The 19,323-nt window shown below is 44.0% G+C and overlaps 1 protein-coding gene across 5 annotated transcripts in view; it reads right to left on the reverse strand.

Moving 5' to 3' along the window:
- The window catches only part of VEZT (vezatin, adherens junctions transmembrane protein), a 222,349-nt gene that overhangs the window by 46,942 nt on the left and 156,084 nt on the right, over window positions 1-19,323 (reverse strand). For all 5 annotated transcript variants that reach the window (XM_085653385.1, XM_085653384.1, XM_085653383.1 and 2 more), the window contains exons 8-10: window positions 17,420-17,751; window positions 14,850-15,043; window positions 7,629-7,729 (exon numbers count right to left, since the gene is read on the reverse strand). In XM_085653385.1, the coding sequence (XP_085509511.1) occupies window positions 7,629-7,729; window positions 14,850-15,043; window positions 17,420-17,751 (627 nt within the window). The remainder of the gene's footprint in view (window positions 1-7,628; window positions 7,730-14,849; window positions 15,044-17,419; window positions 17,752-19,323) is intronic.

A 19,323-nucleotide genomic window follows, 5' to 3' on the forward strand; every position in this document is an offset into this window, starting at 1 on the left:
GGTTTCCCAAGGTGGCCGGTGAGCCCAGGGCCAAAAACCCAGGTGACCCCCGCTTGCAAAACCAGGTCGTTATGCGATAGGCAACTTTGAGGTTGCCTCAATACGTTTTGGGCCCTTGCCTGTCGCGGGTACTTGGGACTCCCACACGAGTGAGGCACCATTTTTATCGGGAGACCTGGGGGAATGCTGGGTGGTAGGACATTTGTGTCAGCCCGGTGATGCCACAACTTCCCCACACAAAAATGTGTGGAAAAAGTGATTTTTTCAGCTAAATTTGAGGTTTACAGGGGATTCGACATAAGAAAACTTTGGGGTATCCACGCAAGCCATACCTCCCTAGCATCCCCTGGGTGTCTAGTTTTTAAAAATGTATAGGTTTGCTAGGTTTCCATAGGAGCCGGCAGAGCTAGGGTTCACAAACTTCAGCTAGGCACTTTGCAAAAAAAGGGTCATTTTTCACTCTGAAAATGTGGTGTGTCCACCTTGTGTTTCGGGCCGTTTTTTGTGTCGCGGGCACTAGGCCCACCCACACAAGTGAGGTACCATTTTTCTCGGAAGACTTTGGGGAACACGAGGTGGGTGGAATTTTGTGGATCCACGCAGATTCCAGAACGTTCCACCACAGAAATGTGAGGAAAATGTGTTTTTTTGGACAATTTTTTAGGTTTGCAAGGGATTTTGGGTAACAGAACCTCGTGAGAGCCAATCAAGTCACCCCATCCTTGATTCCCCTGGGTGTCTAGTTTTCAAAAATGTATAAAGTTTGCTAGGTTTTCCTATGTCCCGGCAGAGCTAGGGTTAAAAACTACAGCTAGGCACTTTGCAAAAAAGGGTAACTTTTCAGTGTGAAAATGTGGTGTGCCCACGTTGCATTTTGGGCCGTTTCCTGTCGCGGGCACTAGGCCTACCCACACAAGTGAGGTACCATTTTTCTCGGGAGACTTAGGGCAACACAGAATTGTAGAGCAACTGTTATTACCTATTGACTTTCGATGCATTTCTCCCTTCCAAAAGAAAGACAATGTGTAAAAAATAAGTCATTTTAAAAAATGACCTATAATTCTCATGCTAGTATGGGTACTACCAATTTTGGAAATGTGCAAATATCTACTGTTTCTAAACTCTATATTTTGTTCCCATTTCAGAAATACATAGGTGTCTTTTATACCAATTTTTCCATGTGTACATTTTCCCAAAATAATTGCTATATACCCGGTAGATAATAAAAAACCATTGCAAGATGCTACTCAGTTATTGGCTCTGGGTTCGTCGGGTTATTGGTGAACCTACAAGTCCTATATATCCCAACAACCAGAAAAGTCCAGCAAATGTAACAGTATATTGCTTTCATACAGCTGTCATAATTAGAAGAAGTTACAGGTGAAAACGTTGAAACAAATGGCTGTTTTTTTCAAACAATTCTCAATTTTTCCTATATTTAACTGTTAGTTTCTATGAAGAAACCTTGAAAGATCTACACAAATGACCCCTTGCTGAATTCAGAAGTTCGTCTACTTTCCTAAAATGTATAGCTCTCCAGGATCCATTATTGCTTTCATACCCATTTCTACCATTAACTGGAAGGAAGTTGAAAGCACAAAAAATAGCAAAAATAGGCTATGTCCTAGAAAAATGCCAAAACTGTGTAAAATAGTTTGGTTTTCCGAGAAAAGTCTGCTTGTCCCTGAAAGCTGGGAAGATGGTGATTTCAGCACCACAACCCCTTTCTGGATACCATTTTCAGGGGAAAAACTAGACGCTTTCATCTGGAGCCCTTTATTCACATTTTTCCTAAAAAAAAAATATATATTTGCTGTATTTTGGCTAATTTCTGGGTCCCGTCCAGGGGAATCCACAAACCCTGGGTACCTTTAGAATCCCCATGATGTTGGAAAAAAAGGACGCAAATTTGGCATGGATACCTTATGTGGTCAAAAAGTTACAGGGGCCTAAGCGCGGACTACCACAAATAGCCAAATAGGCTTAGCACGGGGGGGGGGAAAAGGCCTAGCAGCGATGGGGTTAATTTTCAAAAGCACTTTATTTGTTTACCAAATGCAATCTTTATTACAACGTTGTTCTTATATTCTAAAAGCGCCACTGAGGCTATGGAGTTTATTGTTTAAAAGAATTTTCCTTCTTTTCAACATGCAATTTTACTTTTTAATTAAAGAAGTTTGTGGGACTACATGTTTATCTCTTCTGTGCCTCTTCTCTGCGTTAACAATGTAGCCACAGAAAGCAGTTTGTGAAACTGCATGTTTTTGTCTTCTGGGCCTCTTCTCTGCGCTTACACTGTAGCCATGGACTTATTTAATGTTTGAAAGCTCCATGGCGATACTGTGGGAACAGATTTATTTAAATGCTTAAATATACTTAGTTTGTTTTCCTAGTGCAATTTTTACTACAACATTGCTTTCAGATCCTTCAGGATGATCTTGTACCCACGGACTTGTTTAATGCTTAAAAGCATTTCCTTTTTTTCAACAAGCAATTTTAGCTTTTCACTAAAGCAGTCTGTGCAACTGCATGTATTTCTCCAATGTTTATCTTCTTTGCGCACACTGTAGCCACAAAAGTAGTTCTTGCCACTGCATGTTTTATATAATCGCAGCATGTACCTTACCATACTAGGCAATAACAGTGCATACCATACCATACAATGACAAGCCATTCCATACCATACTATACAATGACACGCCAAACCATACCATACTAATCAATGACAGGCAATACTATACAATTAATTCTAATGCTGGGTATCCATATATTTATTCAAAACAGCCAAATGGTACCACCTATAAGGTTAACTAATCCTAGACATTTGCATAACTGAAAGATTTGTATCAAAACCTAACCTAATAAAGATACTTGCTATGTAAACTGATACACTCTTTTTTGGGAGTTAGCAACTTAGAGTCTACCTCTGAGTAGACGCAGATGAGCACACAACACTTAAGGACCTAACTTCGAAGATGGGATCAGTGGAATTTTGTCTTATGCTTCCATTGTTGGTTATGGGCGGAGACGCTTTGAGCAAGACAGTGATCCTTCCTAGATTTCCCTTGGTGTTTCAATTAGTTCCTAAAGTAGATGTGTTTCTAAGAAGTTGTCAGAATGAAAATGTTACTTGCTTCCGGAAACTTTATCTTTTTTGTGGATACTAGATCTGCCTGCTGATTCCTCACCATCTGAATAGCTCCAGTGTATTAGAGACCTTACTCCAATGCTGCTTTGTGCACCAAGATGGAGCCAGCACCACTTACAGGTGCGTGAGAGCTATTTCAGAGTTTTGGATCCATGCAAGCCACATCTTGGTGCAAAAAGCAGCATTGGAGTAAGGTCACTAGATCCATATAGTGCTATCCCAGATTCCAGATATCCTGCTCTCCATAGTCCACACCCTTCGACGTGGATCCAAAGCTGCGCTCTGTGAATTTTCACATTTTCCAAAGTGATGTTCACTATCTCCATCGCTCCAAATCTGGTGTGAGAGCAGTTCACTCGAACCTACAATAACTAAATGAATAGTTAAATGCTGGCAATGTGCTCCCTGCCCTCACCTTGACCACCTGGTTTGGAAAGACCACAATGTGAAAATACCACTTTGTGGTGCAGTACTCGCATCAGAAATAGATGCCTCTATTTGGAGCAAGACTGGGTTTATGTGACAGGACAGCAGTCAGTTTAGAAACCCAAAAATGTGTACTTTCTTTGAAGGCAGATACTCACTGTAATACCACCCTCTCATATCACCCAAAAGCCTGATCTATTGTAATGACTCTTCCCCAGTGGACAAAGCACCATAGGATTACACTGGGTTTTCTTATTACATTTAATAATTGATAACTTTTAATTGAGAGCAGGTAGGAATGTCGAGTTTGATGTCTAAAGACTTGTATTTAAAACCATCTTTAATGGTAAAGTCAGATTTTAAATTACAATTCTGAAAGTGGCACTTTGATACAGTTGGCATTTTCTTATCCTAACCATCTGATGCCTGTGGCCTGTATCCTGGGACACATGAATAGGTGTAGCTGGCAGTTGGTCTTTGTGTATTGCTGTCAGACAGCGATACAAACTTGATAGGAGGGCAGAGCTGTCACCTACCCCACTTGTATATTACAAAGTCTGAGCCTCAGCACACTCACAGAGGGTTTCACAGTAGTCTTTTGTGCCCCTAGACAAGCTGGCGGGAAATTCCAAACACCTTTGGGGGTAGAAACCTCCCGAACCTCCTCCTACTCCAAAACGGGCACCAGGCATAAAAAGTGGACCCTCAGACCCAATTCAGTACACATCTGGACCTTTGGGAGACTCAGAGGGACTGCTATGCTGCAAGAAGGACTGCTTCTCTGATGCTCTGCTGCCTGAGTAAAAAGGACAGGACCTGAATCCTGAACCTGGGACCACCAGTTACTTCAAGGGCTAGTTGACTAGCCTCCTGGTCAGAGCCTCAGAGACCGAAAAGGCTCCAACTACCTTGAACCTAGCACCTGGACCCGGTTTGCTGTGAGGTAGCCCCCCGAAGTGGGGTCCAAGTCAGTCCTAGACACTTGGAAATGGGCCTGAAGGTGTTCTGCCAGCCCAGCTGTGGTCTCTTGGGCAAAAACGCTGCTGCGCAACGCATCCCTGGCTCGGGACCTTGCATCGTAGACCACAGCTACTCAGAACTGCTGCTATGCGACACATCCAAGATGGAGAATTTTACATTGCAAGTCTCGTTCCACGGCATCCTCGATGATGACGCAGGACCTCGCAACATAAGCATTGTTGATGGCTTCATCAGAACAACCGCTGCGCTAGACATACTCGACGCTGGACCATACATTGCCACCCGAAGCCCATAGGAACCGCGGCTGAGCAACGAACCTTGATGTGGGATCTTGCAACGCTTCACAACCAAGATTTAAAGTACTTTGTTGAGCAGGCCTAACTTAGTCCCACACTCAATTGTAGTTGGTCTGAACTTGTGACTTTGTCGGAGTCTGGCGAGACCAGACAACCACAGTTGGCGCCTTGTGCTGTTGGGCAATATTTTCACTTAAATCTTTAAAATTGCATATCTCCGGATCTACTCACTGGATTTTTGTCATTTGGGTCTCAATTAATGTATTACATTTGACTTTATTTTTCTAAATTGGTGTGGGATTTTTTCTTGTGTTGTGTTTTCACTTTATTTGTGGTTATGTACTGCATAAATACTCTACACTCTTGCTTTTTTGGGGGGTATCCCCAAACGTTTTGCTTCTTCCTCCTATTTTTTCCTGACCTGTTTTTGTTGGCTTTAGCACTCTGGGCACTTTACTACTGCTAATCAGTGCTAAAGTGCATACGCTGTCAGTATAAATGTTTTATACGATTGGTTATTCCTAATTGGCATATTTGATTGACTGGTAAGTCCCCAGTGAAGTGCACTGAGTGTGCCAGGGCCTGTAAATCAAATGCTACTATTGGGCCTGTAGCACTGCTTGTGACACCCAGGTAGCCCTGTAAATCTATCTTAGACCTACCACTGTAGTGTCTGCGCATGCAGTTTTAAACTGCCATGTCGACCTGGCAAGTGCACCCACTTGCCAGGCCTCAACCTTCCCTTTTCTTACATGTAAGGCGCCCCTCAGGTAGGCCCAAGGTACTATGGGAAGGGTGCAGTGTATGTAAAAGGTAGGACATGTGCTGGTGTGTTTTACATGTCCTGGTAATGAAATACTGTCAAATTCGTTTTTCACTATTGAAAGGATATCAGTCCCTTAGGCTAACATGGAAGTTGCTTTGTAACATCCAACAAGTAGAACTTTCCATTGGGAAGAGATAGAGATATGGAGTTTAGGCTCTCTGAACTCAGAATTTAATAACACATCTTTTTAAGGAGATGGTTTTTAAATTGTGTGTTTTAAACTGCCACTTTTAGAAAGTAGGCATTTTCTTGTTTAACCATTCTGTGTGCCTCAGCTGTTTTTGCATTCACTTTCTGGTTTTGGAGTGACAGAAGCTGGGGATGTGCATTCACTGTAGAAAGAGCCACAAGAGGGGTTGAGTCACAAATGGGTCCTGCCTTTCCTGGGTAACTCACAGCTGGACTGAATAGACCATGGCTGCATTTAGAGTGGTGGGAGGAGTTTCACTTGCACCTGAATAGGCTGTGTCTCATTTGCGCAATGCTGTCCCCACCTCCTGTTGTCGTGCTGCACCAGAGACGGCAGAACTGGTTTGGACTGGACTCAGAGTCCCTTGCAACAAAAAGGACAAAGAGAAAATGGGGTATAAGTATTGGACCATAAACCCCAGGAAATTAGATCACTTCTGGGCTCAAGAGGAACCTCTTCAAGGAGAAGAACTGGAGAACTGTAAGGAGGCGTACTGCCCCTTTGCTGTGTGTGCTTTGCTGGGTTGGCCTAAAGATGCTGCTTCTGCCAAGGAGCGGACAGGGACTGCAACTTTGCTGTGAACCTGCTTGAAGAAGAATCTCCAAGGGCCTGTGTGTGCTGGCCTCCTGTTCTGAAGTCTCAGGGCCACAAAGACTTCACCTGCACCCACTGACCAGCACCGGGACTCCTCTGTGGGCTCCTGTATTAAAAAGAGCACCAATTCCAGTTCCTGGGCCCTGCAAATTGTGTGGTTGGTGCTGCAAAGCAAGAAAAACAACTAACACCATCAGCGCCGCCGCCATTTATGCCACGACCTGCAACAAAGCCGGGGGCACCGCTCATAAAGTGCACCACGCACCGTCCTGCCTGCACCGCAGTTCTGATACCCTTTGACACCTGGAGTCATCGGCCTTCCCGACGCCAGCGCTTACACCGACGCCGTCACCACCAGCGCCTGCATCGCAAAGCCTATAACCGACGAGGGTGACTTTTTGACCTCTTCAACTTTGTATCGCCTCACAGGAACCGACGCAACCTAACTTCCCCAGTCCTAGACTCAATGACTCACCTCCCCCATGGCAACCGGCTTCGCCTCAGCACCGACGCCTAACCTCCATGACACTGTGATCGTCTGTTGACTTAGTTTCCAAGGTACTGTTGTTTAGGGGGTCCGTCTGACTCCATGCACAACCCGCGCACCTCGCGGTCAGCGTCGTACTTTGGATTTATACCTGTCACGATGTCATAATAGCCCCAGGTGGAGCTATTTTGTTTCTACAAGGTCTATTTTTGAAGTAACCATTCTAAAAGTATATCTTGGTACATGTATGTTGAATTTTTGTTGTTTTGGTCTTGTTTGGTTTAGATAAAGATACTTTATTTTTCTAAACTGGTGTGGTGTCCATTTGTGGTGTCTTCCCTGTGTTACTGTGTGTTTGGGTACAAATACTTTACACATTGCCTGTGGGATAAGCCTGTCTGCTCGTGCCAAGGAGGTGAGCAGGAGGTAATCTAACGTCTGTAACTCCCTTACTCTGACTAGAAGGAAGAGTCCCTACTTGGACATAGGTGCATACCTCTGCCAATTAGAGAACCCCATTTCTAACACTTGGGTTTCATCCTGACAAGAATTGTGGTTGTTGCTCGAGTAGGGTTTCACCCCCCTCAACCAGTAACCCAAGTTGGGAGCTGCATACCGGGATTGACCTAAATATTCTAGACAGTCCGGATATGTGGAATAGTTGCCTCAAATGTTCTTACCTGTTCTTCTGGAATGGGATCCTTGTCCTCTATGTGGAGGGGAGGGGAGGTCACAGGTACTGGTGTACAATGGGAATTCTCACATGGACCTGTGAAGTTGTCTTAATAAAGTAAAAACAAGTGGTAAGAGATTGTTTGAGATAAAAATGAATGATTAACTTTAATATTGACATCTCACGTAAGCAATGGATCAGCTTGATTTGTTATTTTTGAAAAGATCAAGACAATACTATTTGTTTTAAAAAATTATTATTTTTGGTTTCTTAGCTAACTCCACAACTTTTTAGCCACATCTTAAACAAAAACCAGATCATTCCATCCTCTGCCTACTTCAAATGCACCAACTTAGCCTTTTACTTCCTAAAACAAACTGACATTTTAGCTATGTGTTTAAAATGATTATGGCATTAAACTTGAGGGTTAATTATTAAAGGAAGAAACAAGAAGATCTATCCTTCAAAGTGGATTGGTGTTATCCAAATCTGTCTCTTGAAGCACGTTAAATATATAAAGGACATCTTTTAGAAAGGTTTGCTCCAATCTGTCACTACACTTCCATTTACATTAGAACATATTTGGTCTTTATCACCAGCCCGTCACAGAACTGTGTATCTGTGAAAAGCTGAAACCTCACGGTTGCCGTCTGTTGTGCTAGGCAATACACTATATATGTATACACACACAAACAGCTAGGTTGCGCATTAATTGGGACCGTAGATAGCAGAAAGATCATATTAGATAGTTAAGCACATTTTGTGATAAGCGCTAACACAGAATTCTTAGTAGAAGCCACTGAAAATTCAGTAGATGGTAATATAAATGCGCCTATTTACACAGCGCACACTACAACCTAAATTGTCTCTAGTTTGTGGTATGTGCAAATCAATAGTTTAATAGTCAATTGTTTAACATTCCTACATTATCAGAAATAATTGATCATTACAAGAACATTTTCCTCATTGGAAATGCAAAGTAGCCGCTGCAGAACAAAACACAGCGTAAATGAATTGATTACTAACACTTGTATAATGCACATTTGACAGGAGAGCGGCCTCCAAGTGCTGGAAAAGACACATGAATAAATGGCTTGATGTACAATGAACAATTTATCAACAATTTTCAAGGTTGTCCGTATACAATTGCAAATGTCAGCATCCATAATGCAGCATCTCACTAAATGTTATGTTTTACTGTTTCTTCTTTTTCGTTAAGGAGGAGGTTTACTTGTCAACAAATTTAAACTACAGGGATAATAATTTCAAAGCACTTATCGTGTTGGTGCTTATAAAAAAAAAAAAAAAAAAAAACACACACGCCACACTGGTGACTGCCATACACTAACACGAACATTAGCATAACTAAATGAACTCACTTAAAAAAAAGGGGGCTATGTCTTTATAACGCATGACATTACCATGCATGTAACACCACAAGTTGTCCTGTACAATACGTGGCATTGCATTGTGAACCTTTACCGCACATTTTTTTTTATATATGTATTTATATATGTGTATGTGTGTATGTGCATATAAATGTGTGTGCGTTTGTCTATCCACTTACACACACATATAGACATAAATTCTTTTTTTTATAATTCCAACACGCCTTTGTACCTCTACCCACCCTTGTATACTAAAATCACTATTACCTCCCTTTACCTCTCCCCGCACCTAAACGATTTTTAAATAACATGAAAATTATGTTATTTAGGGGGTAAAAGGGACCGGTCTGGCAAGGTACTGATCTGTAAAGGTACAAAAGGTTACCTGTGTGTTAAAGGCCTACATAGTAAAGGTTGTCTCCCAAAAAGAAGGAGTAGTGACCTACCTAAAGTAACCAAAGTGTAAAACTAAGTAAGGATGTCGAAGATATATTAAAAGAAACTCTCCCCAAAATTGCGTTTGCCCAAACAGACTTTTACGCAGGCCTCAACAATGGAAAAGTCAGAAAGGAGTTCTGCCACTGTCTGATTGCTGCTCTGAAACCCCAAAACATCTACGGAAACTTAAAATCGCTTTAGCCAATTCAAGATTCAAGAATTGTTGCAGCTTAAGCACAAGATATTTGCTCAGTCTAGCTGATATAACAAAATATAAATGCGCTGTTTCAATGGTCACATAGTGCAAATATCTTTTAACTAAGTCCAAATTTCGGAGCCATACAACCACTGATCTCGTCGTGCCTATGGTCAGTATGAAAGACACAGACGCAACCTACCCACCACAAACGTAGCTCATGTCTAACTTAACTCACCTAACAGCAAATTATCCAGCCTTCCTAAAAGAGCACATCTGTTACTCTGTGATGTAAAGCATGCAGGGCACAAGCGCAGGTGCCACTGATAGTGCTTAACTGCACCCAGCACGACCAGGTAATAGATTATTGAAACAGAGGCCTTCAATCAATCAATCAATCAGTGGTTTATAGAGTGCGCTACTCACCCGTGAGGGTCTCAAGGCGCGGGGGGGGGGGTGAGAACAGCTCCGGGTCAGTCGAAGAGCCAGGTCTTGAGGTCCTTCCTGAATGTGTGGAGGGTTGGGGAGCGTCTGATGTTGACCGGGAGCTTGTTCCAGGTTTTGGCTGCGATGTAGGAGAAAGCTCTCCCGCCCGTTCTGCTTCTGAGGATGTGGGGGACCTCTGCCAGGGCGAGGTCAGCGGAGCAGAGGTTCCTCTTAGGTACGTGGAAACATACTCAGTCGTTGAGGTATCTAGGTATGATGTTGTTGAGGGATTTGTAGGCACGAGTGAGGAGTTTGTAGGTGACCCTCTTCTCGATGGGGAGCCACTGGAGGTTTCGCAGGTGTTGGGTCATATGTTCGTAGCGCGGTGTCCCTAGGACGAGCCTGGCGGCAGCATTCTGGTTCGTTTGGAGCTTGCTTAGAAGAGTTTTGTTGATTCCGGCGTAGAGGGCGTTGCTGTAGTCGAGTCTGCTGGTGATGAGTGCGTGGGTGACGGTCTTTCTGCAGTCGGGGGGATCCATTTGAAAGTCTTACGGAGGATGCGGAGGCAGTTGAAACTGGTGGAGACGGCGTTGATCTGACGGTTCATGGAGAGGGAGGAGTCGAGGATTATGCCGAGGTTCCGAGCGTGGTCTGTTTGGGTGGGTGGGCTCCCGAGGGCGGGGGGACACCAGGTGTTGTCCCAGGCAGAGGTGCAGGGTCCGAGGATGAGGACCTCGGTCTTCTCGGAGTTGAGCTTTAGGCAGTTGTCCTTCATCCAGGCTGCTACGCTTCTCATTCCTTCGTGGAAGCCGAGTCTGGTGATTTCTGGGTTCTTGGTGAGGGAGAGGATAAGTTGGGTGTCGTCGGCGTAGGATACGATGCTAAGCCTGTGCTGTCTGACGTTGGCGGCGATGGGGGCCATGTAGATGTTGAAGAGCGTCGGGCTTAGTAAAGATCCTTGGGGTACTCCCAGGAGGCGTTGTCAGTGGGGTCGGAGAGGAAGAGGGGTGGAGGTCTGATCCTCTGGGTTCTGCCAGGAGGAAGGATTGGATCCAGTCGAGGGCGGATCCCTGTATTCCTGAAATGTGGAGTCTGGCAGCTAGTGTGCGATGGCGTCGAAGGCTGCGGAGAGGTCTAGGAGGATGAGGGCTGCGGTGTGTCCCTGGTCTAGCAGCATGCGGATGTGGTCGGTGGCTGTGAGGAGGGCAGTCTCGGTGCTGTGGTTGCTGTTGAAGCTAGACTGGGAACCATCTAGGATGCAGTTTTCTTCGATGAAGGCAGTCAGCTGGGCATTCACGAGTCTTTCAGTGACTTTGGCTGCGAAAGGGAGGAGAGAGATGGGCCGGTAGTTCTTCAGGTCAGTTGGGTCGGCCGTTAGTTTCTTGAGGAGGGGTTTAACCTCTGCGCGTTTCCAGTCGTCAGGGCAGGTGCCGGATATGTGGGAGGAGTTGATTGTATGTCCTAGTTCGGGTGCGATGACAGTGGTGGCCGTGTGGAAGATGTGAGGCCTTCACAAGCACACCTGCAATACCGGCTGTATGGCAACTGCATGGCCATCCTTACAGGATAAATGAGAGAAGAGCCCTGGGACATGTGGAAATATGGCCATGCGAGAGTGAAAGCAATGACTGCGGTGGCCTCCAATCGTATTGCCGTAAGGAAGGCCTTATGACTAGGGCCCTGAGGGTGTCTTGACCAGCCCGTATGCATCTGTCCTTTAAAAGGGAACAACAAACCCTTCATAAAGACATTGGGGGCAGCTTGCTCAGCACACGCTTTCAGAAAGGCAGGCAGAAGCACTGTGGTTGTGTGCACCATAGACAGACACTCAGTGAAGGACTGTTGACTGTCCTTTGTGGAGGCAAAAGCGACTGATGAACAAGTGCAGTTTGCTCACCCATCTATCTGTGGGCAATTCAGACACTAAGGAATAAAGCATGTAGGTGCAAAAGCTTGCGTAATGCCGCCTTTCTTCTTCATGTGTGATTCTACATGAGCCACGTAGCTTGATTCTGAGAGTGAACGCTCCACCTCTCACCTCGGATTAGATGGGTTTTGGGCTGACTGAAAAGAGGCGTTTGACTCCCCCATGGAAGCACAGCTTTTCGGCCGTAGGGAGTCCCTGGGGTTGTTTTATCTAAAAACGCGGCAATGGTCAGTCTGCAAAACTCCACGCAGGAGCCACGAGTGCCGCGATGATGGTACACTATGCGCGGACAAACAGGGCTGCAATCGGAATAGAAAATATTTCCATATTAAGTATGAATTATGAATAAATAAGGACAGAAGACGTGAATGTGACAGAAACAAACTAAATTAGTAAAGCAATCAGTAAAGCGGCTGTCGTAGCTTGAATCACGAAGTCAAGCTAATGCAAGCGGAAGCAAAAGTCAATCTTAATTTGTTTTTTCTGTTGCTTGTAAACACATTTGGATGTGTGAATTTGTAGGCAAGCTGTAGACTTGGAGCGCACTCCGTGTCTAGGTCTTGCATTCTGCATACATTGTAAATGTTTGTAATTGTTTCCTGGTTATCTGGAAACGATTTAACCAAGTCCGTCTCCGTTCCCCGGCCGCCGGATTCCGGAGGCAGGTCCGGGTCTGTAGACGCAGTCCTGCATCGGACGAGCCCGGGCAATGCAGGTGCCACTCCGGAATCAAAGCAGCCAGGGCACAACCCTGTTGTAGGATTACATTCAGTGGGTAGAGACGGGTGTCTGATCGCTCGCTCTTGTTTTTCTGCCGGGAAGCAGAATCGGAAAAGCTTCAGCGAGTCTCTGCTTGTGGCTAATCCCGCCTCCACGGGCCATGCACACTCCAGCTGGTTCCACATGCACCGGAGTTGGAAAATGCGGGCTCTGACTCAGACGTGATGAAGACCGCCATCCCGCTGCCCGCATCCTCTGGGTCCCTTCTTTGGCCCCCATGCGTTGCGCAGCAGCCGTGGCACGCGCTACTGAGCATCGCGTGGTATGTGACAGGCGCCGCCAGGCTGCGAGGGAGGATACCGCACTCTTAGAAGACACCAACCTTCACGGGCGAGATTCATTACATCGATGCCACAAACACTGCATTACAATACACTGTAGTCTCCGAGTGCAGCTATACCGCAAATTAAAAGTAAGTTAAAATGGCATTGAGCTAGGGGGTTCAGGTCAGTGGCACAGGACTAAGAGTAGAGGGCAATGGGTACAAGATCAAGAGTAAAGGACTAACTGAACAGGGTACAGAGTTACAGGAACAGATTAGAGAGCTAAGGGAGCAGGGTTAAAAGTATATGATACACGGTAAAGGATGCAGGGTCATGGATGGGAGTACAGGCTAAAGGATGAAGTGTACAGGATTAAGCACACAACATTAGAGATACATGGTTTAGAGTCCAGAGTCAAGGGGACATCGTGCAAGGCTAAAGACACAAAGACATAGGATTAAGAGTGCGTTTTTAATAGTAAAGAGTACAGGGTTACAGGTACAGGATGCACTGTGAAAGGTAAGGGTGATGGTTATAAGGGTACAGGTTATAGGTTTAAGAGTAGAGCCGAAAGGATACAGGGAGCAAGAGTAAAGCGGGTTAAGACTACAGGGTCATAGGTATAAAGTTAATGTTAAAGGGTACAGGGTCAAGTATAAAAGGTGAAGGGTCACCTGCGAAGGTGTGGGCATACGCCTTAGCTAAGCCCAAGGCCAAACCCTGCTGTGCATGGCCGTTGGCACACTATTAGAGGAGCGCAGACTAGTCAACTCAAAATTGAGTTCAAAAGAAAGTGTTACTGACCTAGGTTCATGTAACTAATACTTTACCCATCATGTGTTTTGGTCTCTTTTTTGTCACCAGTTGTTCCAATCACAGATTCCGCTGTGTTTATGGATCCTTGCAATATTCATTGTTGTATCTCTTGTTCCAGATGAACGCTTTTTGTAATTAACTGTGCCTGAGCCGAAACTCCGTCAACATATTACACAAGCCAACATTTGGCACAATAGCTGAAGTGCTAGAACTGATCAATTGTTCCTTAACCATTCCTTCATGTCTACGTACATATATTCCAGGAAGGGCTTCCTCTTTGCCAATGTACAGGCACCAGGTTTGGAGATCAGCCCATCTCTCACCACATCCGATGTCCCCAGCAGAGGCCTGACATTCCATTCTAGTGAGAGTGGTGCGTCATACTCAAGGAACATCACCGCAAAACAAGGAAAAAGCCAGGCACCACAGAGGAGTGTTATCAGTTGTGAAAAATTATAATAATGACAACTTAACAAATCGAAAAAAAGGTTGCTCGACAAATGGAATTCCAATAAAGAAAAATATTTTTTTCTGGATTTCCCCAATCCGCTTAACTGAAAATTGAGGCAGGACTATTGTTAAGAAAATGGGGAGATTTACCAAAATGGTGCAGCATCAAAAAAGTCAACAGTGTTAGGACTTTAATCACGCCAGGCAACTGCAAGTACATAGGACGGACTTTTGCCAGCTATGCTGGCGATTCAGAGGCACCAACATTTCACCAAATTGTTCACTTTTCTCATGGCCTGGCCCATCGAGACTCCAAATTGATGATAACTTGACAACACCTCGCTCCATTTACCACACAAACATCAAAGGCACTGGAGACCTACATTAAAGCCATGATCATCAGTAAATGCAAGTGAATGGGGTCTTTCACAACTGAAATGTGTATACAACTGAAGCACCATATTTTTAAAACACAGCAACAAAGCATGGTCTCCACAGATACTAAAAAAGTTAGGGAGCTGGAGTAAAAGCTTTTTGTGGGTACCTTTTTTCTCGGGTCGTCTTCGAATCATTCTTTCCACCTGGTAGCTGGCCTCCTCCCAGCAGCTGTTACTTGCCTGCATGTGCGGGTGGATCACCTTCAGCTTCTGTTCTAGCACGTGGTAAGCTTCCGCTTCTGGCTCTGGTGTCTCTTTGGAGCCAGCAAGTTTTTCAACGTCATCTTCCAGAATTATCACTCTGGATAAAGGAGCAGAAAAGATATTTCACACACGTGGGTGGTCATGGATTCAATTTGACACATTAATTTTGTGACTTTGTATAAACTGCGTAAGAGATAACTGGTCCAATTCAGATTCTATCTTTTAAACAAATGCTATCTTTTGTATTCTACTGAAGATTGGAAAACGTCTTCTTATGGTTTTGAAATCTGCAGAAGGGAGGCATGAGATGTAATTCCCAGAGCCTTGCATATAACAACTATTCCTTGAATAGGTAGACTGGTTTTGATTCTGCAAAAGCTAAACTACAAAGAGAACATATGTGTGAGTAATACTAAAAACTGAATGGAAGTTATTGCTGGTACAGTTCATAAAAGGGCCAGAGCTTTGGGGCAATACTGTGCTGAGACTGGGTGTGATTTAGATTTGAATAATAGTAAATGGCGCTAGCACATTGGATCCAAATATTCCCTCAGATGATGCAGGCATGTGACTACAGAATGTGCTTGCCACAGGTAAGGGATTCGTTTCCAAGATTGGAAGGCTAGACAGAATATATTAACTAGACGGGTGAGAAGCTGAAGTCATAAATTTGGCAAGTAGGGATAAATTAATGATAAGGGTGTGAGTTCGAGAAGAGTATTTATTCTCTAAACTTGTGAGACAGATAGACGAAAACATATAATAATATATGATTAGTAATGTGGTTTATATATTGTTTTGTATTCATACCGGAATCTAATCTGAGAAGTTGAGAGAACGAAAGAGTTCAAAACAGAGTATATTAAATAAAAAATTATTTATAGTGCATTTTGAAATTGTAATAAATATATTGAATAAAAATAATCTCAAGGTCTTTGGACCGGTGCGTATCCCTTCTTTTGTTTCCTCACATGATGCACATCTGAGCAATTTTAGGCACTGTTGGCATCTGGGACAAGCAATTGCTCTGTGAAACTATCGCACCCAAGTTGCTCTGTGATAAACTTTGAAGTGGAAGCACATCAAACTAGAAACAGAGGAAAATCATTTTTGCACCATGATCCTGAACTGTAGAAAAACAGGGCACATTGACAGGACTAAGGAAGAATACATGTTTTCCTGCTGAAGTGTGCTTGAGGCATTGTATAATGTAAGGGAAGTCCATCTGTGATGAATAAGCAATGCCTTATGTCACATGATGGAAGATGGCTGTTTTGTTTTTGGATTGTTTACTTGTACTGCAATTGTTGACACTGAAACGCAATAAAATAATGTCTATGAAACAAAAGTGTGGTTGAGGCAGGATGCGAAGAGAGAAAGCAAATCTAACCAACAAAATGGCATGCATGGGAGCAGGGTGATTTTTGCTCTAGGCTCAAAGACATTGTAAGGTAATGAGAAACAGGACACAGTGGAATCGTTAAACTGGACATAAGGAAAAGCAAAATAATTAGTGAAAAATCAATTTCACAACCTTTAAGTTTTGCAACTCAGATGTTAAAGATTCAGTTTCTTTACATACATTTTTGACAAAAGTGGCTCACATTTTTCATCTAGACTTTCGTGCCAAGACAGTAATAATTTTCTATGGCACAAAAGTAAATAAAATACCTGAAGCCCGGGTACAGAGGCAGCTAAGCTGAGACATGCTTCTAGCCACCGGCCTTCAGACCTTAGTTCCTACTTGAGATTGGGAAGTCCATTCAACGCATCTTCATCAGAAACAGCTTGCCATTTTGACTCTCCCGGAGACCAGGAGTACACCCCCACACTAAATAATATAGGGGTAACCACCACCCCCTGCATGACATGCTTAGTCTACCAGTAAATTAAGCCTGAAGAAGGCGGAAGATGCTAGCACCTAGAACCGCTGCTCGAATCCATTTCTGGACAGGTAGAAACAACTTGGTCACTGCTTCTCCTCCACCAAAACAACCAAAGACTGTATGCAGGTCTGCAGCTGCAGTCGGGAGCAGGCTTTGGCAAACGCCCAGAGCGAACGGACCAACACAGATTCGGTGGGGTATGTCGGCTAGCAAGTCACACTGCTCCTCAAGTAGTCCAATTAAATAGTTTCCGTTTTTACAAGGGATTGATGAAAAAAAATACATGACAAATTGTCACCGATTGGTCTAGAACTCTGCGCTCTCTTGTCAAAAAGAACATCTGAAAGGTATGTTGTAGCTACATAACATATACGGGGGAGATTCATTACATCCATGCCACAAACACTGCATTACAATACACTGTTGTCTCCGAGTGCAGCTATATCGCAAATTAAAAGTAAGTTAAAATGGCATTGAGCTAGGGGGTTCAGATCAGTGGCACAGGACTAAGAGTAGAGGGCACAGATTAAGCTTGCCTACAGCCACAGCACACAAGCAACATTTTCTGTGGTCTCTGGTGTACTTACTCGCTAAGCAAAGCCTTGAGATGAAGCTGTAGGCTGCGGATGGCGCGGTGGAGGTTGTCCAGTTCCCCCATCTTCTGCTTGGCTTTGGTAGAGCGTTCTGAACTGGACTGGTGCTGGGTTTCGAAGTACCGGTAAAATTCATAACTTCGCTTCAGTTCGGCTAAGCATGTGGCCTGAGAGTGAGGAAAGTCCATTGCCACATCAGACCAAATACAGTGTGGCAAACTTTCCAGAGTTGTTAGTGGCTCAGGAGACTCATTCTCTGGAGAGAGCAACAATGCCAAACGCCGGTAGAATTCTGAGCTCTGCCCAATCCACAGCTGGAACAAGACCTTAAAAAGAGAACCATTATTTAGATTATTTATTTTGTTTATTAGCATTCTATATAGATTTTCGAGACACATTGGGAAGTGTTTTGGTGCTTTAAAAGAAATCTGTCCAGAAACACAACAATCTCAAGATACTGGCAGTGTAGAGGATGTGATGCAATGCAGTGGGATCCTGGTTGAGACTTAGAAGGTGTGGAGGGTTTTTCAGGCTGAATAGAATGGAAGAGTATTTTTGCTGAAGGTTTTATCCACAAAGCATGAGTAGCTGAAGCAAGCACAGAAGGAGATACACAGTACTTATTTGAATGTTGGCAAAATGTGTTTCCTGTTTCTCAGCTTTGTTACCGATCTTGATGCCACGTTTTGGACCCCCTGAAGTGTGTGTAAGTCAAAGTTTAATAGGCCGAGGAACCAGCGGTTACATAGGCAAAGACATCTACAATTGCTTTGGAGCAGTGGTAAAAGGTTCACCAGTTTCAATATGCCTTAGTAGGAACCTGTGGTTCTAGTGTTGCGGTTCAAACGGACTCAGAGGGTGCCAGACTGAGACCGACATCAGAGGTATATGCAAAGTGTAGGCAATTGGCAAAAAAGGCCTGCTTAATGTTCTGCATGCCTTGACTACAAATTACTGATTTGAAAACTACACAGGTCAGTAGAGACCATGGGGCATATGTATCAAGCCTTTTTCCCGTTTGCAAACGGGCTGATTCTCAGAATCAGGCCGTTTGCAAGCGGGAAAAGGACTTTTGGGATGTATCATCCCAAAAGACCATCGCAAAATAGGGAATCTCAAAATTTGCGATTCCCTATTTTGAAATTGCATTTAAGGAATCGCAAATTGCGATTCCTTAAATGTGATGCAGGAAGCACCCAAGTTGTGCGATTTTGGCTTAAGAAATCGCAACTTCAAGTTTGTGGTAATTTGCGATTTCTTTGAAAAATGCACTTTTTGCATTTTTCAAAGTGCCATGTGGCACACATACATGCCCTTAGGGCATGTATGTGTGCCACATGTGCACACATACCTATTTCAGGGGTGCAACAGGGTGTCCTTTTGACACCCATGCACCCTTAAATTTGCATTCGCAATTTGCGAGTACCTAATGGGTACTCGCAAATTGCGAATGTCTTCCCATTCATTCCTATGGGCCTAGAGGCCCATAGGAATGAATGGGAAAGAATTTCTTAATTGTGAATCACAATTTGCGATTCACAATTAATATTGAGATTCCAAAGCGATTCCTACATACATTCCATTTTGCGAGTCCTTAATCTTAATAGCCATTTGCAAAAAATCACTATTAAGGACTCGCAAAACGAGTTTTTCATACATATGCCCCCAAAATTCTATAACTTTACAAACATAGTTGACACCGGAAAACTATCCCCAAAACTGTCACACAAACTAGTCTCTTAAAGACGGATATAGAGGAGTCAGGGCAACTCTGTCTCTAGGCCTGGGCAGGGTTGTTGCATTTACAGTGGCAGCAGCAAGGGGAATCGGGCACTGATGTGGAAGACTCAATTATTCCCCACAAGAACAGCTGGCAGGCACCATCCTGATGCTTATAC

The sequence above is a fragment of the Triturus cristatus genome, chromosome 4_1 (genome assembly GCF_964204655.1).
Source record: "Triturus cristatus chromosome 4_1, aTriCri1.1, whole genome shotgun sequence".
Taxonomy (NCBI): Eukaryota; Metazoa; Chordata; class Amphibia; order Caudata; family Salamandridae; genus Triturus; species Triturus cristatus.